The sequence below is a fragment of the Pristiophorus japonicus genome, chromosome 12 (genome assembly GCF_044704955.1).
Source record: "Pristiophorus japonicus isolate sPriJap1 chromosome 12, sPriJap1.hap1, whole genome shotgun sequence".
NCBI lineage: Eukaryota > Metazoa > Chordata > Chondrichthyes > Pristiophoridae > Pristiophorus > Pristiophorus japonicus.
Window position 1 is genome coordinate 30,026,470 of NC_091988.1, and position 18,916 is coordinate 30,045,385.

General features: G+C 45.4%; 1 protein-coding gene across 3 annotated transcripts in view; it reads right to left on the reverse strand.

The window, feature by feature from the left end:
* The window catches only part of LOC139277163 (PX domain-containing protein kinase-like protein), a 127,696-nt gene that overhangs the window by 55,540 nt on the left and 53,240 nt on the right, over positions 1–18,916 (reverse strand). For all 3 annotated transcript variants that reach the window (XM_070895244.1, XM_070895246.1, XM_070895245.1), the window contains 4 exons: positions 14,891–14,938; positions 13,839–14,025; positions 7,908–7,985; positions 2,729–2,802 (listed from right to left, as the gene is read on the reverse strand). In XM_070895244.1, the coding sequence (XP_070751345.1) occupies positions 2,729–2,802; positions 7,908–7,985; positions 13,839–14,025; positions 14,891–14,938 (387 nt within the window). The remainder of the gene's footprint in view (positions 1–2,728; positions 2,803–7,907; positions 7,986–13,838; positions 14,026–14,890; positions 14,939–18,916) is intronic.

Below are 18,916 nucleotides of genomic sequence, written 5' to 3' on the forward strand. Positions count from 1 at the left end.
GTGCAAAATTAAAGCACATGGTATTGGGGGTAATGTATTGACGTGGATAGAGAACTGGTTGGCAGACATGAAGCAAAGAGTAGGAATAAACGGGTCCTTTTCAGAATCGCAGGCAGTGACTAGTGGGGTACTGCAAGGTTCAGTGCTGGGACCCCAGCTATTTACAATATAAATTGATGATTTAGACGAAGGAATTGAATGTAATATTTCCAAGTTTGCAGATGACACTAAGCTGGGTGGCAGTGTGAGCTGTGAGGAGGATGCTAAGAGGCTGCAGGGTGACTTGGACAGGTTAGATGAGTGGGCAAATGCATGGCAGGTGCAGTATAATGTAGATAAATGTGAGCTTTGGTGGCAAAAACAGGAAGGCAGATTATCTGAATGGTGAAAGATTAGGAAAAGGGGAGGTGCAACAAGACCTGGGTGTCTTGGTACATCAGTCATTCAAAGTTGGCATGCAGGTTACAGCAGGCGGTGATGAAGGCAAACGGCATGTTGGCCTTCATAGCGAGAGGATTTGAGTATAGGAGCAGGGAAGTCTTACTGCAGTTGAACAGGGCCTTGGTGAGGCCACACCTTGAATATTGTGTACCGTTTTGGTCTCCTAATCTGAGGAAGGACATTCTTGCTATTGAGGGAGTGCAGCGAAGGTTAACCAGACTGATTCCCGGGATGGCAGGACTGACCCATCAAGAAAGACTGGATCAACTAGGCTTCTATTCACTGGAATTTAGAATGAGAGGAGATCTCACAGAAACACATAAAATTCTGACCGGATTGGACAGGTTAGATACAGGAAGAATGTTCCCAATGTTGGGGAAGTCCAGAACCAGGAGTCACAGTCTAAGGATAAGGGGTAAGCCATTTAGGACCGAGATGAGGAGAAACTTCTTCACTCTGAGAATTGTGAACCTGTGGAATTCTCTACCACAGAAAGTTGTTCAGGCCAATTCGTTAGATATATTCAAATGGGAGTTAGATGTGGCCCTTACGGCTAAAGGGATCAAGGGGTATGGAGAGAAAGCAGGAATGGGCTACTAAAGTTGCATGATCAGCCATGATCATATTGAATTGTGGTGCAGGCTTGAAGGGCCGAATGGCCTACTTCTGCACCTATTTTCTATGTTTCTATGTCTGAGCAATTTTTAATTATAAAAAAATCTCTAACACCACACATCAATTCTTGACCTGACACCAGAGAGTTAAGCTTATCCAGTACAACTTTCACATCCTAGACCCTGTACTACCTTATGTTCAAATCAGACACACTTGCATGAAAAAGGGTTTTTGAACTATGTTCAATGGAACTCATTAAAGCGGAAAAATCCAGACAGCCTCAATCCACAACTAGCAACATTCCTGCTGTTGCACACAGAGCTTTGCTAATGAATTCTGCATAACAGCGTGTAGTTCAAACTCCAGTTCTCTTGCATATTATGTCCAAGACTCCATTACACAAAATGAACTACAGTGGAGTTAAATTATTAGAATTATTGGGCTCAAAATTGCCCAGGAGTTGCTCCGTTTTTTTTGGAGCAATTTGATTTTTCTGAAGTATCTTAAAAATCCCCGTTTTGCACATTCAATTTGCGCCAGTGTAAATGAGTTCGTTAGGATTTTTTTTAGTTTAGTTTTTTTCAAAACGGGGTGTTACCAGCCACCAAATGGCCGTTTTGGCCATTTAGGCCACTTTGGACAGCTAATAGTTACTCCAAACTAACTTAGGCCAGTGTATGTGGCCATTTGTGGCCGCACAGAAAACTCTTGCGGAGAGTTAAGAAATCAGCGCAGGTAGATACATCAGAGGCCAGCAGAACTTAATGACTTGACTAAAGAATGTGAATAGGATCAAACAGCTATACAGGACATCATATGACAAACTTTGCAAAGTTAATTTACTGTACAATAGAAGCATTCATGGAAGCTTAAACTACAAAAATAAAAGTAAAGAGACAAAACATATTTACATAATTTTTTTCAAAATATCCAAATAATAGAAGTACTTCCTGCTCTTAATTCTTATGTTCTTGTGTTCTCCCAGCCGCCTAAGCTCACCCACCATCATAGAAATATTTTATACCATATAGCCAGGAAATTTACTGTTTGTTTTATGCTTTTAAATATTTTGAAAATTCAAGCAAAATTATTCCACCAAATCTAACATTCAGAATTGATGATGATGTATTTGAAAGTATTTTCTATTAACTTGGTTAGGAAATTATTTTCATCAACAGGGTTAAGGAAAGTCTTGAGTAAGCTCATTAAAATTACTGGTTACAGTTATCACCCCCCACCCCCCCCACTCCCGGCTTGGGCCCCACACCAACCTGCTTGTTGTGGCCTTCTAGCCCGGGAAGGCAGCAGCCGGCCTGTGCGGGAGGCCACTCGGCCCGGGATAGGGGCGGGATGCATCGGGACCCACACTGCAGCACGCACACAGAGGCTGGGGGCAGGAGCTACTGCGCATGCACGTACACTCCAACGCGCATGTGCAGAGCTGCCGGCACTGTTTCTGGTGCAGGGCTCTAGCTCCGCCCTCCAATCGACTGGCCGCGCCGCATCAAGGCCCGGGAGAGACAACACAGCGGCCAGAATTGGGGGAGATTTTTTCACCGCCGTTTTCAGCCCACAAAGTCGGCACATCTCTGTTGAGTGCGCCAAAAAAAGGGGTGGGCCAAATTTGAGTCCATTATGACTGAAGTATCTCATCTTTACAAATCAGACTTACCCAACTTAGTACTTGTCGTTCTTTGGGCTGATCCTTACTTTTTATTAAAAGGTGCCGTTTTCTTAATCTCCAACCTTAAACAAAATAATGATTGCCTTAGATTTTTTCCTATCTGAAGTGATCACTACCCGAAATAAATAGCATCTGCAAATATGAAAGAAAACAATGTGTGTGTTCATCTTTTCCAAATACAGTACAATACAATTTTTTTAAATATCACAGCAAAATCTGAAAATACTATGCTCCAAACCTTTCTCCAGAACATCAGAATTCTCAACAATTGAATTCCACCAACATGAACTCTATCCAATCACGTGTGAGAATATGACAAGTTTAAGCCAATTTTTGGTCACTTTAATAATCAGGATCGACTGTAAAACCAATCTGGTGGTTATATTGTGTTTAATCAGAGTTTAAGATGGGATATAACACAATAGTTATACAGCAAAAACATACAACCGTAACATGTAGTTGATACCGATTCCAATTGGACAAATGGCTGGCGCTCTTGAGCAGTTCTCCAGCTTGCAGTCTGTTTCTCTGTCTAGAGCCTTCTTTGGTAAAGCATGGGATCACTCTCAGAGTATTCGACCAGCCCAACCTCTGGTCTTCCCTCCACCGTCTGTGCTAAACAGATTTCTAAGTGTTACTTTTATTCTCTTTTTAGGGGTGAACCTGACCCTGGAATATTGACATGACCTTTTGACCTATAGAGGTTCCCTTAAAAACTTATTAGCCAATAAGACTTCTAGTTCTTTGGCTTGCTTCTTGTTTCAAGAACCCGCCTTAAAGATGTCTTACGATTTTGACCACGTCATTTTGTTTGCACTAACCTAGGGTTTTCTTCCTGTGGAAGTCTCTCTCATCTCCCTCGTCTCTTTTGATTCATGAAGCCAAACCAGAAAACTGCTTGCCCCAGAATGTTATCTCTTTTACGACGTAGCAACATGTTTATGTTAACTCTCCCAACTTCCATCATTATCTTCACCACCAGTTTTGTTAAGGTAACTTCAAGCTCTACCCTTCGCATTATACACAAAATACATAAACAAGGTTCAAGTCTGAACTTAAAAACAACAGATAATCGCTTAGCAACAGGGAGATTGGAAATAGTACAAAGAACTATAAGAACATAAGAAATAGGAGCAGGAGTAGGCCATACGGCCCCTCAAGCCTGCTGCGCAATTTAATACGATCATGGCTGAGGTCCACATACCTGCCTGCTCCCCATAACCCCTTATTCCCTTATCGGTTAAGAAACTGTCTATCTCGATCTTAAATTTATTCAATGACCCAGCTTCCACAGCTTTCTGAGGCAGCGAATTCCACAGATTTACAATCCTCAGAGATGAAATTCCTCCTCATTTCAGTTTTAAATGGGCGAACCCTTATTCCAAGATTATGTCCCCTAGTTCTAGTCTCCCCTATCAGTGGAAACATCCTCTCTGCATCCACCTTGTCAAGCCCCCTCATAATCTTATACGTTTCGATACGATCACCTCTCATTCTTCTGAATTCCAATGAGAAGAGGCCCAACCTACTCAACCCCCTCATCTCCGGAATCAACCTAGTGAACCTTCTCTGAACTGCCTCCAAAGCAAGTATATCCTTTCCTAAATATGGAAAGCAAAACTGTACAGTCATCATAGGCAGTCCCTCGAAATCGAGGAAGACTTGCTTTCCATTCCAAAAGTGAGTTATTAGGTGACTGGACAGTCCAATACAGGAATTACAGTCTCTGTCACAAGCGGGACAGACAGTCGTTGAAGGAATGGACGGGTGGGAAGTCTGGTTTGCCGCATGCTCCTTCCACTGCCTGCGCTTGTTTTCTGCATGCTCTCGGCGACGAGACTCGAGGTGCTCAGCGCCCTCCCGGATGTTCTTCCTCCACTTAGGGCGGTCTTTGGCCAGGGTCTCCCAGGTATCGGTGGGGATGTTGCATTTTATCAAGGAGGCTTTGAGGGTGTCCTTGAAATGTATCCTCTGCCCACCTGGGGCTCACTTGCCGTGTAGGAGTTCTGAGTAGAGTGCTTGCTTTGGGAGGCTTGTGTCAGGCATGCGAACAATGTGGCCCGCCCAATGGAGCTGGTCGAGTGTGGTCAGTGCTTCGATGTTGGGGTCAGTGCTTCGATGTTGGGGATGTTGGCCTGATCGAGGACACTATCATTGGTGCGTTTGTCCTCCCAGGGGATTGGTAGGATCTTGCGGAGACATCGTTGGTGGTATTTCTCCAGTGATTTGAGGTGTCTACTATATATGATCCACGTCGCTGAGCCATACAGGAGGGCGGGTATCACTACAGCCCTGTAGACCATGTCCTTGGTGCCAGATTTGAGGGCCTGATCTTCGAACACTCTCTTCCTCAGGCGGCCGAAGGCTGCGCTGGAGTGGGTGTTGAATCTCGTCATCGATGTCTGCCCTTGCTGATAATAGGCTCCCAAGGTATGGAAAGTGATCCATGTGGGTAAAATGATGGAATCAATTATTAAGGATGTCATAGCAGCGCATTTGGAAAATGGTGACATAATAGGTCCAAGTCAGCATGGATTTGTGAAAGGGAGATCATGCTTGACAAATCTTCTGGAATTTTTTGAGGATGTTTCCAGTAGAGTGGACAAGGGAGAACCAGTTGATGTGGTATATTTGGACTTTCAGAAGGCTTTCGACAAGGTCCCACACAGGAGATTAATGTGCAAAGTTAAAGCACATGGGATTGGGGGTAGTGTGCTGACGTGGATTGAGAACTGGTTGTCAGGCAGGAAGCAAAGAGTAGGAGTAAATGGGTACTTTTCAGAATGGCAGGCAGTGACTAGTGGGGTACCGCAAGGTTCTGTGCTGGGGCCCCAGCTGTTTACATTGTACATTAATGATTTAGATGAGGGGATTAAATGTAGTATCTCCAAATTTGCAGATGACACTAAGTTGGGTGGCACTGTGAGCTGCGAGGAGGATGCTATGAGGCTGCAGAGTGACTTGGATAGGTTAGGTCAGTGGGCAAATGCGTGGCAGATGAAGTATAATGTGGATAAATGTGAGGTTATCCACTTTGGTGGTAAAAACAGAGAGACAGACTATTATCTGAATGGTGACAGATTAGGAAAAGGGAAGGTGCAACGAGACCTGGGTGTCATGGTACATCAGTCATTGAAGGTTGGCATGCAGGTACAGCAGGCGGTTAAGAAAGCAAATGACATGTTGGCCTTCATAGCGAGGGGATTTGAGTACAGGGGCAGGGAGGTGTTGCTACAGTTGTACAGGGCCTTGGTGAGGCCACACCTGGAGTATTGTGTACAGTTTTGGTCTCCTAACTTGAGGAAGGACATTCTTGCTATTGAGGGAGTGCAGCAAAGATACACCAGACTGATTCCCGGGATGGTGGGACTGACCTATCAAGAAAGACTGGATCAACTGGACTTGTATTCACTGGAGTTCAGAAGAGTGAGAGGGGACCTCATAGAAACGTTTAAAATTCTGACGGGTTTGGACAGGTTGGATGCAGGAAGAATGTTCCCAATGTTGGGGAAGTCCAGAACCAGGGGTCACAGTCTAAGGATAAGGGGTAAGCCATTTAGGACCGAGATGAGGAGAAACTTCTTCACCCAGAGAGTGGTGAACCTGTGGAATTCTCTACCACAGAAAGTAGTTGAGGCCAATTCACTAAATATATTCAAAAGGGAGTTAGATGAAGTCCTTACTACTTGGGGGATCAAGGGGTATGGCGTGAAAGCAGGAAGGGGGTACTGAAGTTTCATGTTCAGCCATGAACTCATTGAATGGCGGTGCAGGCTAGAAGGGCTGAATGGCCTGCTCCTGCACCTATTTTCTATGTTTCTATGTTTTCATAGCCGCGCTGTATATCTTGATGACTAAGGGGGCAGTGCTGTGTGGCGGGGTCAGGTTGGTCGAGGTTGCAGCAAAGCACTTCCGGGGTCGAATCCCGCATGCCGTCTCTCCGGAGGGTGAGTCAGCAAAGTCGGTCTCCTGACAGACAGGCAGGCACACAACTGAACACGGTGGGACTGTTCAGGGAGAGCGTCCAGCTCACCTGACAATTCCCCAAGGTTTTGGGTAGGATTCCCGCAAGCATCGCGACACTCACTGCGACCATCACGGAGGTCGGGTCGCAGATTGTCCGTGCAAGCCGCGAAACTTGCGAGGCTGACAATGTCCACGCACTACTGATGGCCTCCACCAGTGACACTGGAGTTCCCACCAAAGACCCACACCATCGGTGACTGGTGATGCCGAGCAAGGGGTGCACCAGTCTGAAGCTGGGTCTTCCATACCCCAAACTTCTCCAGTTGATCCCCACATGGCATCTCCACTGTCACTCTCCCAATACAGCAGGACTCTGGCCGCCTTGCTGCACGAACTCTTGGTGCCACCTTGGGTAGGGGCATAACGCAAGAGAGGAGGAGGATGATGAGTGGCGGGGGGGGGAGGGAAGAGTATCTGTACACAGTATGTTTGTGAATAGAATTGCAGGCTTTTTCAGGTAATCTCTTGTCATTTTATGCCAAAGAGCATACAATAATCCATTCACCTCAGAATTCACCGTTAATAATAACAGTATTACCTGTATCTTGGATTTTTCCCCTTGCAATGTGATTGGATAGCGTTCATTTTGGAGGAACGTAATTCTGGAGAATTCTCAAGTTGAAGAGAAAGGTTTGGGTTTGATGACTAACCAAAGTAGAAATTAATTAGTTGAAAGGAAAAATTAGAGATATTTAACCAAGGAAACTGACATTAAAAACTCACATTAACATTAAATTGATATGCATAGAGGGGTATGAAAGGTGCATCAAAGCATGATTAAAAAAGATAAATGGGGAACGGTTTTATCACCAGGGCTTATCTCATCTGATGAGATAAAAGTCTTCTCTTTGCCAGCTGTTAAGGTCCCATGTGAAACACATTGGGGAAGTATCAACCCACAACTGTAATCAAGAAACTACTTACAATTCAATACTAATTATAGAGGCCACAAGCAAAAGAAAAATGTTATTGCAGTTGGGGATAAGAATATTGCCAGGGCAGAATAGAGGGATGCTGGTCTGGTCCATGTTATACTGGGGACAAGTGAAAAGTGTATTCCAAACCCTAACTATGACACATCTCAACTTGATGAGCACACTATTTACAAAAAATAGACAGACTACACTGGAGACTTACTCACCTATTTCCTTTAGTGGTTCTACCACCTCCCAGTTAGGTTCAGAACGGAAGAACATAGATACCTGCTGCAAGGCGATTTCTGTTTAGTGAGTTAAAGAGAAAAAAAAGAGTCTGTAAACCATTGCATATACATGTTCAATTAGTAACACTGACAAAGAAGAAATCAATATCAAACTGATAAAGTAATAAAGTAATAAAGAATAACTTTAAAAACTTATTCCAATGCTGACTTCTATTTACTCTGCCATACAAGACAGGAATATGGCATGTGAAATGCAGTAGCTAGCAACTTTGACTTAAGGGTTTCTATTTATGGAGACTTAATTACATAGAAACATAGAAACATAGAAACATAGAAAATAGGTGCAGGAGCAGGCCATTCAGCCCTTCTAGCCTGCACCGCCATTCAATGAGTTCATGGCTGAACATGAAACTTCAGTACCCACTTCCTGCTTTCACGCCATACCCCTTGATCCCCCGAGTAGTAAGGACTTCATCTAACTCCCTTTTGAATACATTTAGTGAATTGGCCTCAACTACTTTCTGTGGTAGAGAATTCCACAGGTTCACCACTCTCTGGGTGAAGAAGTTTCTCCTTATCTCGGTCCTAAATGGCTTACCCCTTATCCTTAGACTGTGACCCCTGGTTCTGGACTTCCCCAACACTGGGAACATTCTTCCTGCATCCAACCTGTCCAAACCCGTCAGAATTTTAAACGTTTCTATGAGGTCCCCTCTCACTCTTCTGAACTCCAGTGAATACAAGTCCAGTTGATCCAGTCTTTCTTGATATGTCAGTCCCGCCATCCCGGGAATCAGTCTGGTGAACCTTCGCTGCACTCCCTCAATAGCAAGAATGTCCTTCCTCAAGTTAGGAGACCAAAACTGTACACAATACTCCAGGTGTGGCCTCACCAAGGCCCTGTACAACTGTAGCAACACCTCCCTGCCCCTGTACTCAAATCCCCTCGCTATGAAGGCCAACATGCCATTTGCTTTCTTAACCGCCTGCTGTACCTGCATGCCAACCTTCAATGACTGATGTACCATGACACCCAGGTCTCGTTGCACCTTCCCTTTTCCTAATCTGTCACCATTCAGATAATAGTCTGTCTCTCTGTTTTTACCACCAAAGTGGATAACCTCACATTTATCCACATTATACTTCATCTGCCACGCATTTGCCCACTCACCTAACCTATCCAAGTCGCTCTGCAGCCTCATAGCATCCTCCTCGCAGCTCACACTGCCACCCAACTTAGTGTCATCCGCAAATTTGGAGATACTACATTTAATCCCCTCGTCTAAATCATTAATGTACAATGTAAACAGCTGGGGCCCCAGCACAGAACCCTGCGGTACCCCACTAGTCACTGCCTGCCATTCCGAAAAGTACCCATTTACTCCTACTCTTTGCTTCCTGTCTGACAACCAGTTCTCAATCCACGTCAGCACACTACCCCCAATCCCATGTGCTTTAACTTTGCACATTAATCTCCTGTGTGGGACCTTGTCGAAAGCCTTCTGAAAGTCCAAATATACCACATCAACTGGTACTCCTTTGTCCACTTTATTGGAAACATCCTCAAAAAATTCCAGAAGATTTGTCAAGCATGATCTCCCTTTCACAAATCCATGCTGACTTGGACCTATCATGTCACCATTTTCCAAATGCGCTGCTATGACATCCTTAATAATTGATTCCATCATTTTACCCACTACTGAGGTCAGGCTGACCGGTCTATAATTCCCTGCTTTCTCTCTCCCTCCTTTTTTAAAAAGTGGGGTTACATTGGCTACCCTCCACTCGATAGGAACTGATCCAGAGTCAATGGAATGTTGGAAAATGACTGTCAATGCATCCGCTATTTCCAAGGCCACCTCCTTAAGTACTCTGGGATGCAGTCCATCAGGCCCTGGGGATTTATCGGCCTTCAATCCCATCAATTTCCCCAACACAATTTCCCGACTAATAAAGATTTCCCTCAGTTCCTTCTCCTTAATAAACCCTCTGACCACTTTTATATCCGGAAGGTTGTTTGTGTCCTCCTTAGTGAATACTGAACCAAAGTACTTGTTCAATTGGTCTGCCATTTCTTTGTTCCCCGTTATGACTTCCCCTGATTCTGACTGCAGGGGACCTACGTTTGTCTTTACTAACCTTTTTCTCTTTACATACCTATAGAAACTTTTGCAATCCGCCTTAATGTTCCCTGCAAGCTTCTTCTCGTACTCCATTTTCCCTGCCCTAATCAAACCCTTTGTACTCCTCTGCCGAGTTCTAAATTTCTCCCAGTCCCCAGGTTCGCTGCTATTTCTGGCCAATTTGTATGCCATTTCCTTGGCTTTAATACTATCGCTGATTTCCCTAGATAGCCACGGTTGAGCCACCTTCCCTTTTTTATTTTTACGCCAGACAGGAATGTACAATTGTTGTAATTCATCCATGCGGTCTCTAAATGTCTGCCATTGCCCATCCACAGTCAACCCCTTAAGTATCATTAGCCAATCTATCTTAGCCAATTCATGCCTCATACCTTCAAAGTTAGCCTTCTTTAAGTTCTGGACCATGGTCTCTGAATTAACTGTTTCATTCTCCATCCTAATGCAGAATTCCACCATATTATGGTCACTCTTCCCCAAGGGGCCTCGCACAATGAGATTGCTAATTAATCCTCTCTCATTACACAACACCCAGTCTAAGATGGCCTCCCCCCTAGTTGGTTCCTCGACATATTGGTCTAGAAAACCATCCCTTATGCATTCCAGGAAATCCTCCTCCACTGTATTGCTTCCAGTTTGGCTAGCCCAATCTATGTGCATATTAAAGTCACCCATTATAACTGCTGCACCTTTATTGCATGCACTCCTAATTTCCTGTTTGATGCCCTCCCCAACATCACTACTACTGTTTGGAGGTCTGTACACAACTCCCACTAACGATTTTTGCCCTTTAGTGTTCTGCAGCTCTACTCATATAGATTCCACATCATCCAAGCTAATGTCTTTCCTAACTATTGCATTAATCTCCTCTTTAACCAGCAATGCTACCCCACCTCCTTTTCCTTTTATTCTATCCTTCCTGAATGTTGAATACCCCTGGATGTTGAGTTCCCAGCCCTGATCATCCTGGAGCCACGTCTCCGTAATCCCAATCACATCATATTTGTTAACATCTATTTGCACAGTTAATTCATCCACCTTATTGCGGATACTCCTTGCATTAAGACACAAAGCCTTCAGGCTTGCTTTTTTAACACCCTTTGTCCTTCTAGAATTTTGCTGTACAGTGGCCCTTTTTGTTCTTTGCCTTGGGTTTCTCTGCCCTCCACTTTTCCTCATCTCCTTTCTGTCTTTTGCTTTTGCCTCATTTTTGTCTCCCTCTGTCTCCCTGTATAGGTTCCCATCCCCCTGCAATATTAGTTTAACTCCTCCCCAACAGCACTAGCAAACACTCCCCCTAGGACATTGGTTCCGGACCTGCCCAGGTGCAGACCGTCCGGTTTGTACTGGTCCCACCTCCCCCAGAACCGGTTCCAATGCCCCAAGAATTTGAATCCCTCCCTGCTGCACCACTGCTCAAGCCATGTATTCATCTGCGCTATCGTGCAATTCCTACTCTGACTAGCACGTGGCACTGGTAGCAATCCCGAGATTACTACTTTTGAGGTCCTACTTTTTAATTTAGCTCCTAGCTCCTTAAATTCTTTTCGTAGGACCTCATCCCTTTTTTTACCTATGTCGTTGGTACCAATGTGCACCACGACAACTGGCTGTTCTCCCTCCCATTTCAGAATGTCCTGCACCCGCTCCGAGACATCCTTGACCCTTGCACCAGGGAGGCAACATACCATCCTGGAGTCTCGGTTGCGTCCGCAGAAACGCCTATCTATTCCCCTCACCATCGAATCCCCTATCACTATCGCGCTCCCACTCTTTTTCCTGCCCTCCTTTGCAGCAGAGCCACCTACGGTGCCATGAACTTGGCTGCTGCTGCCCTCCCCTGATGAGTCATCCTCCCCAACAGTACTCAAAGCAGTGTATCTGTTTTGCAGGGGGATGACCACAGGGGACCCCTGCACTATCTTTCTTGCACTGCTCTTCCTGCTGGTCTTCCATTCCCTATCTGGCTGTGGACCCTTCTCCTGCGGTAAGACCAACTCACTACACGTGATACTCACGTCATTTTCAGCATCGTGGATGCTCCAGAGTGAATCCACCCTCAGCTCCAATTCCGCAACGCGGATCGTCAAGAGCTCGAGGCGGATACACTTCCCACACACGTAGCGCCCAGGGACACCGGAAGTGTCCCCGAGTTCCCACATGATACAGGAGGAGCATATCACATGGCCGAGCTCTCCTGCCATGTCTTAACCTTAGATACTCTTAAATTGGTAATAACAATAAAAAGAAAAGAAAAGCTACTCACCAATCACCAGCCAATCACTTACCACATTGGCTGTGACATCACTTTTTGATTACTTTCTACTTCTATTTTGCTTTCTCTCCCGCTGTAGCTGCACCGGTATGCTTTTGACAGGTCGCTCCCCTCTCACCAACTGCCGCTGGCTCTCGATCTCCCGCTGGGCTTTTGACAGGTCGCTCCCCTCTCACCAACTGCCGCTGGCTCTCGATCTCCCGCTGGGCTTTTGACAGGTCGCTCCCCTCTCACCAACTGCCGCTGGCTCTCGATCTCCCGCTGGGCTTTTGACAGGTCGCTCCCCTCTCACCAACTGCCGCTGGCTCTCGATCTCCCGCTGGGCTTTTGACAGGTCGCTCCCCTCTCACCAACTGCCGCTGGCTCTCGATCTCCCGCTGGGATTTTGACAGGTCGCTCCCCTCTCACCAACTGCCGCTGGCTCTCGATCTCCCGCTGGGCTTTTGACAGGTCGCTCCCCTCTCACCAACTGCCGCTGGCTCTCGATCTCCCGCTGGGCTTTTGACAGGTCGCTCCCCTCTCACCAACTGCCGCTGGCTCTCGATCTCCCGCTGGGATTTTGACAGGTCGCTCCCCTCTCACCAACTGCCGCTGGCTCTCGATCTCCCGCTGGGCTTTTGACAGGTCGCTCCCCTCTCACCAACTACAGTTTTGTAAATCTCTTTCTTGCATCACTGATTCAGCTGTAAGAACCTGCAATGGTTTTCTCTATTCCTTTTAGTCCACTCAACTGTAAACAGTAGTTGCCCCCTAATGAAAGGTGAATTTTGACTGGATCGATAAAAAGATTTTCAAAAAGCAACGGCATTTATGCAACTGCACTTAAAACACAACACATTTAAAAATAAACTCAAATTTGATCCCTAGTGCACGCTGAGCTAGGCAATCTCAGTCGAGATGGCAGTGGAGGCAAGGGGCTACAATTGGCCTCAGGTTCCCAATCTAGGAACAAAAAAAGGTCACCAGCCATAGTTCCTGCTTCCGATTGCTATCTAGAGATCTCTGATAGCAGAGGGTGAGCAGACCATGTACGAGAGTTGTCCAAGGCTCAGTGATTTCTGTCCCACTGACAGAACAGCTCTCAATGTCCAAGCTCAAACACAAAGAATTGCTACTTGCACAAAGTACTGGATGGCTGTTGGCACTGGCAAAACCGTAGCCCAGAATGAAAGAAAAAAAAACTAAATAGAAAGATGAAAATGGAACTAAAGTTGAAGCTTTTAACTATTTTCAGCTTATCTTTAAACAACGTTGACATTTCTGAAGGTGATATTTTTGTATATAGGTAAAGCTCTGTTTAACAATAAGTTTAATTAGTCACTATTATTTTTTAAAACATAGCATTTGTATTTTGAGAGCTTTACTTACAGCAAGAAACCAATTTAAGTGCCTAGAATATGTACTATTTGATAGAAGACGCAATTTGCAGTAAGCAAACCCATCATTAAACCAACCCCTCAGTAAATCACACAAGTCTGTTTTTGTAGTACTGACCAGTGTAGTTAGATGAGTAGTTGATGGGATCAAGAAATTTTTTAACCAGCTCACAGTTGGACAGCACATGCTGTGTCGTGATGAAATTCAGGTAGTTCTGAAGACCTCGTTGTCTTTCTGCTATGAACTCGCGATCCATATTTCCAATGAGCTTTTTGGGAGGTAGAGGTAGGATCAGGCCTGAGATCTGTAATAAACACATCAAACACATCAAATTAAATCGATTACATGAGATATCAACATTATTCTATGTTTATGTTTTTCCAAACAAATCCAACTGCTAAAATTCAAGTTCAAAGTTGCTGTATATTTTCCAGCAGCTCATAAATAATTGTTAAATAAAGTCTGTAAAAAGTTCACCTTGTCATATAATTGACATTTGAACTAAACCCTTTTGTCATCTCTAGCCGTAGTTACTGCTGCAAATGAACAGCATGCTCACATTAATATGTTAGTGAAAGTTACATCAAGATTTAGCCTTTTTTGTGATTTCCAAAACAAATTAAAGACATCTTATCAGCCATTCCAAAACTCTTGAAACATGTGTCAAACATCAGGGCAACTGTGTGCTTTTAATAGATTTTAATCCATTATATGCAAACTAGTAACTTAGCAAATTTATTTGAAAAATAAACATTTCAAACTGATCTTGAAGACCAAAAGGCTGGCCTTATACAGTAGAAGATTGATTTTTCTGACCTGTAAGTATTGCAATAATACCCATTGAACTTGTACAGTAATTAGGTGTTTAAAAATACTCGTAAGCAATTTTATCCTTACGACAAAATTCAAATTTCAGCCCTTATAATATTCATTCTGCAGTTTCAAGATATGAAATGAGTGCAAAACTTGACATTTTGGAATTCCACCTAACAAACTAATAACTTCTTTTGAATATCACATGCTGAATTTTACAAGAATTTTATTTCCATAATCTCCTAAGATTTGCTGACAGAATTGTTTTTTCTTAATAGGTCTCCTACTTTTCAAATTTCATAAAACTGGTCTGCTCCTGCAGTACATCAAAAATAAAGGCAACATAGATAAAATACCTGTAAACTAGTATTCAGGACATCAAAGTCACTGTATCTTCGGATAATCTGCAAGTAATCACAAAATAAATAAAATCTTTGCTTTACTACAAAGGTCATTAGTTTTTAGTTTCTGACATTCTTCAACTACACTGCAGAGATATTTCTTAGACAAGAAAATGCTAGGCTCAATAAGTAATTGATCTTTTCTTTTTTAATAGAAATCTACATACAAACCTACATGCAAGATAACATTCTACGGACTAGAAATTCGGGAATTAGCGATTCCACCCATTTTTGGGCGATAATCGTGGAGTTATTTTTTTAGTGTCGGTTAGCGTTATCACTGGAAGTTGCAAAATTCACCAAACGGTGACCAGCGATAGCGTTAAATCTCTGGCCTTGCACGATAGAATTTGTGCACCAGAGCCGAATGTTGTGGGAAAAAAACATTTTTAAAAAAAAAGACCTTTTGCACATGCGCGAATTTTTTTTTTTTCCCCCGATTCTTTTTCCTCAGATTTTTTTCTTCTTCCCGCGATTCTGGTCAGCTGTCAGGGTGCGCCCGTGCATGCGCAGTACATCCAGGGCTGAAGCAGGTATTTTTCCACAGACCAAGCATCCACGATGGAAGGGGACTCCAGCAGGCAGAGAGCTCAACAGTTTAGTATGAAGCAAACAAGGCCCTCATTGCAGCTGTGCAAACCAGAAAGGGGGAATTTAAGGAGGGATGCTGGTAAATCCCTCCCAGCTGTGTGAAGGCAATTGTGGACCAGCGTGGCCGGGGATGTCTCCTCAGTCGATAATACCCAGAGGGTCCATCAACAATGTAGGAAAAGGTTCATGACCATTGCAGAGCCGTAAGAATAAGTAATATTTTTATTCATGCACTCCTTCATTACTTAAATTGTAAATCTGACACATGTTGGTATAGGTAGGCTGAGTGTTGTACCTTATTTGCCATGAATGATCATTGCACATTAATAAGACTGTTTTTTGACATCTTAAAAGTTGTTTCTACACTTCAATGTCTTCCTCATGAACCACGTGCAATCACCAGGGCCATTAAACAGAGGACTGTATTAAAAGCAAACAGTATGGTATAAGTGCTTTGATGGCTATCTGTGTGTGTCACAAGAGCAGAAGGGCCCTCTGGTAACCATTCCAATTGTCATCTTTGCAGGGAAAGTTGTCGCATAATTGCCGGGAGCAGCAGCGCACGGGCGATGGTCCACCCCAGACACAGCCGTTAACTGACCTGGAGGAGTGTGTGGCTGCTCTGATCAGTGCCTCAGGGAGGTCAACTACCTGGGGGATGCTGATCCCTTGTTCGAAACTGAGGCAAAGTCCTGCAAAATCCCCGGGCTGCATTTGGGCAATATGATGTAGTGTCGGTGGGCTAGGGTTAGGGCAATGTGATGCAGTGTCTGTGGGCTACATATAATGGAGTAGCGCCAGTCCTTCAAATGAGCCAGTGTTACGTGACCTTCCTCATGTCACCCTCTCCCCTCCCCAGCTACTAACAACTCATCCATTGTTTTCTATTTCGAGATGAGGAGGCGCCCCATCCGCCAATGGAAGGCTCCATTTCAGCCCATCATGTGGGGGTTCAGGAGGGGGACCACGAAGACAGCGAGGACGAGGAACCTCCACGGGAGGAGGAAACTCAGGAAGCTATTCTGGGGGGGTGGCCGATGCAATTGACACCTCCGTTAGCTGCGGCCAGTAGCTCTGATGAGGAAGACACATTCTTGGGCTTTGGCCAATCTGAGGCCCCGGGTCCAAGTGCCGTGCAGCCACACACTTCCAAGTTGAATCCCATATGCCGTCTCTCCGGAGAGTGAGTTGGTAAAGCCAGGCAGAGGCACACCTGGACGTGGTGGGACTGTCCAGGGAGAGCATCCAGCTCAGCTAACAGCTCCTGGAGGTCTTGGGTGCTTTTCCCGCAAGCATTGCGGCAGCATTATCGGTGGACACGAGGGAGGGCATGTCTCAGATTGTCACGGCTGTCAATGACCACGCCCAATTAATGGTCTCGACATTTGGCACTGCAGTCCCCAGTATCACAGCACCCAGAACTGATACACTCATAATAAAGGTGGAAACAGAGTACTGTGTGCAATGAGCAAATGTGACCTTAGCTCCTTTAATAAGATTCCAGAGTGCGGGTACCTCGTGGGTGGCCTGCTTATATACTGTGCTCCCAAGGGATGTTGGGATCCCTTGGGATTCCAACAGGTGGGTCCTCTGGTAGTCAGGTGTCATGCAGGTTACAAAGAGTTAAATACATAACATCACTCCCCCGTGAAGTCAACAGTACACTTATTTACAGGGTGAGACGATCTGGGGCTTTACGTTCCCTTGTCGATCGTCTCGGTACAAATGCGGGTGTGGGTGGGTTGGTCAGTTCTTCACTGGGCTGTTGGGCAGCCGGCCTTGCTGGGAATGATGAGTGCGGTTTTGTAGTCAACCATGATGTCAGTTGCCACTTGTGTGTGTGTGTGTGTGTTGGAGGGTCAAAGTTGGTGGTGTCCTCTTTGGGTTGTTCGTAGCTGTTGGTGAACCGCAAATTGATTTGGTCCAAATGTTTTCTGTGCGTTTGTCCATTGGCCAATTTGACCTGAAACACCCTCTTTGGCTGTGACCGTGCTAGCGAGTCATTTGGGACCATGTCCAGAGTTGAGCACAAACACAAGATCATTGATCTCAATATCAGGTGACAAATTTGAGTGGTCATGGTATACACTTTGTTGATGCCGCTTGCCCTCCACATGATCATGGCGATCAGGGTGGACAAGAGAGCGCCTTGTTTTCAGCACCCTTTTCATGAGCAGCTCGGCTGGGGGAATCCCGGTGAGTGAGTGGGGTCTGGTGCGGTAGCTGAGCAGCACTCGGGACAACCGGGTCTGCAGGGAGCCTTCCGACACACTTTTTAAACTTTGCTTGATGGTCTGAACTGCCCGTTCTGCTTGGCCGTTGGATGCAGGCTTGAATGGGGCAGATGTGACGTGTTTGATCCCATTGCGGGTCATGAATTCCTTAAATTCAGCACTGGTGAAACATAGCCCATTGTCGCTGATTAGGACATCGGGCAAGCCGTGCGTGGCAAACATAGCTCGTAGGCTTTCAATGGTGGCCGTGGACGTGCTTACAGACATTATTGCACATTCAATCCATTTTGAGTAAGTGTCCACGGCAACCAAAAACATTTTGCCTAGAAATGGGCCCGCATAGTCTACGTGGATTCTCGACCACGGTTTGGATGGCCACGACGACAAACTTAGCGGTGCCTCACTGGGTGCATTGCTCAGCTGAGAGCAAGTGTTGCATTGATGCACGCATGACTCTAAATCTGAGTCGATGTCGGGCCACCACACATGGGATCTGGCTGTGGCTTTCATCATTACAATGCCTGGGTGGGTGCTGTGCAGATCACATATGAATGTGTCTCTGCCTTTCTTGGGCAAGACCACGCGATTGCCCCACAATAGACAGTCCGCCTGCAGGGACAACTCATCTTTGCATCTGTGGAACGGCTTAATCGCCTCCTGCATCTCCACTGGGACACCGGGCCAGCTCCCATCGTGGACAGAGTTTTTTTTTTACCAAGGACAGTAAAGGATCCTGGCTGGTCCAGGTCCTGATCTGGCGGGCCGTAACGGGGGACTTTTCGTTCTCGAATGCCTCCATGACCATGAGCAAGTCCGCTGGCTGTGCCATTTCCACCCCAGTGGTGGGCAATGGCAGCCGACCGAGAGCATCTGCGCAGTTCTCTGTGCCCGGTCCGTGGCGGATTACATAATTGTATGCCGACAGCGTGAGCGCCCCATCTTTGGATGCGGGCAGAGGCATTGGTATTAATCCCTTTGCTCTCAGAGAACAGCGATATGAGCGGCTTTGTGTTGTTTAAAGCTCAAACTTGAGGCCAAATAAGTACTGGTGCATTTTTTTTACCCGGTAGATGCATGGCAGAGCTTCTTTTTCAATCATGCTGTAGGCCCTTTCGGCCTTGGACAAATTTCTGGACGCCTAAGCAACCGGTTGCAA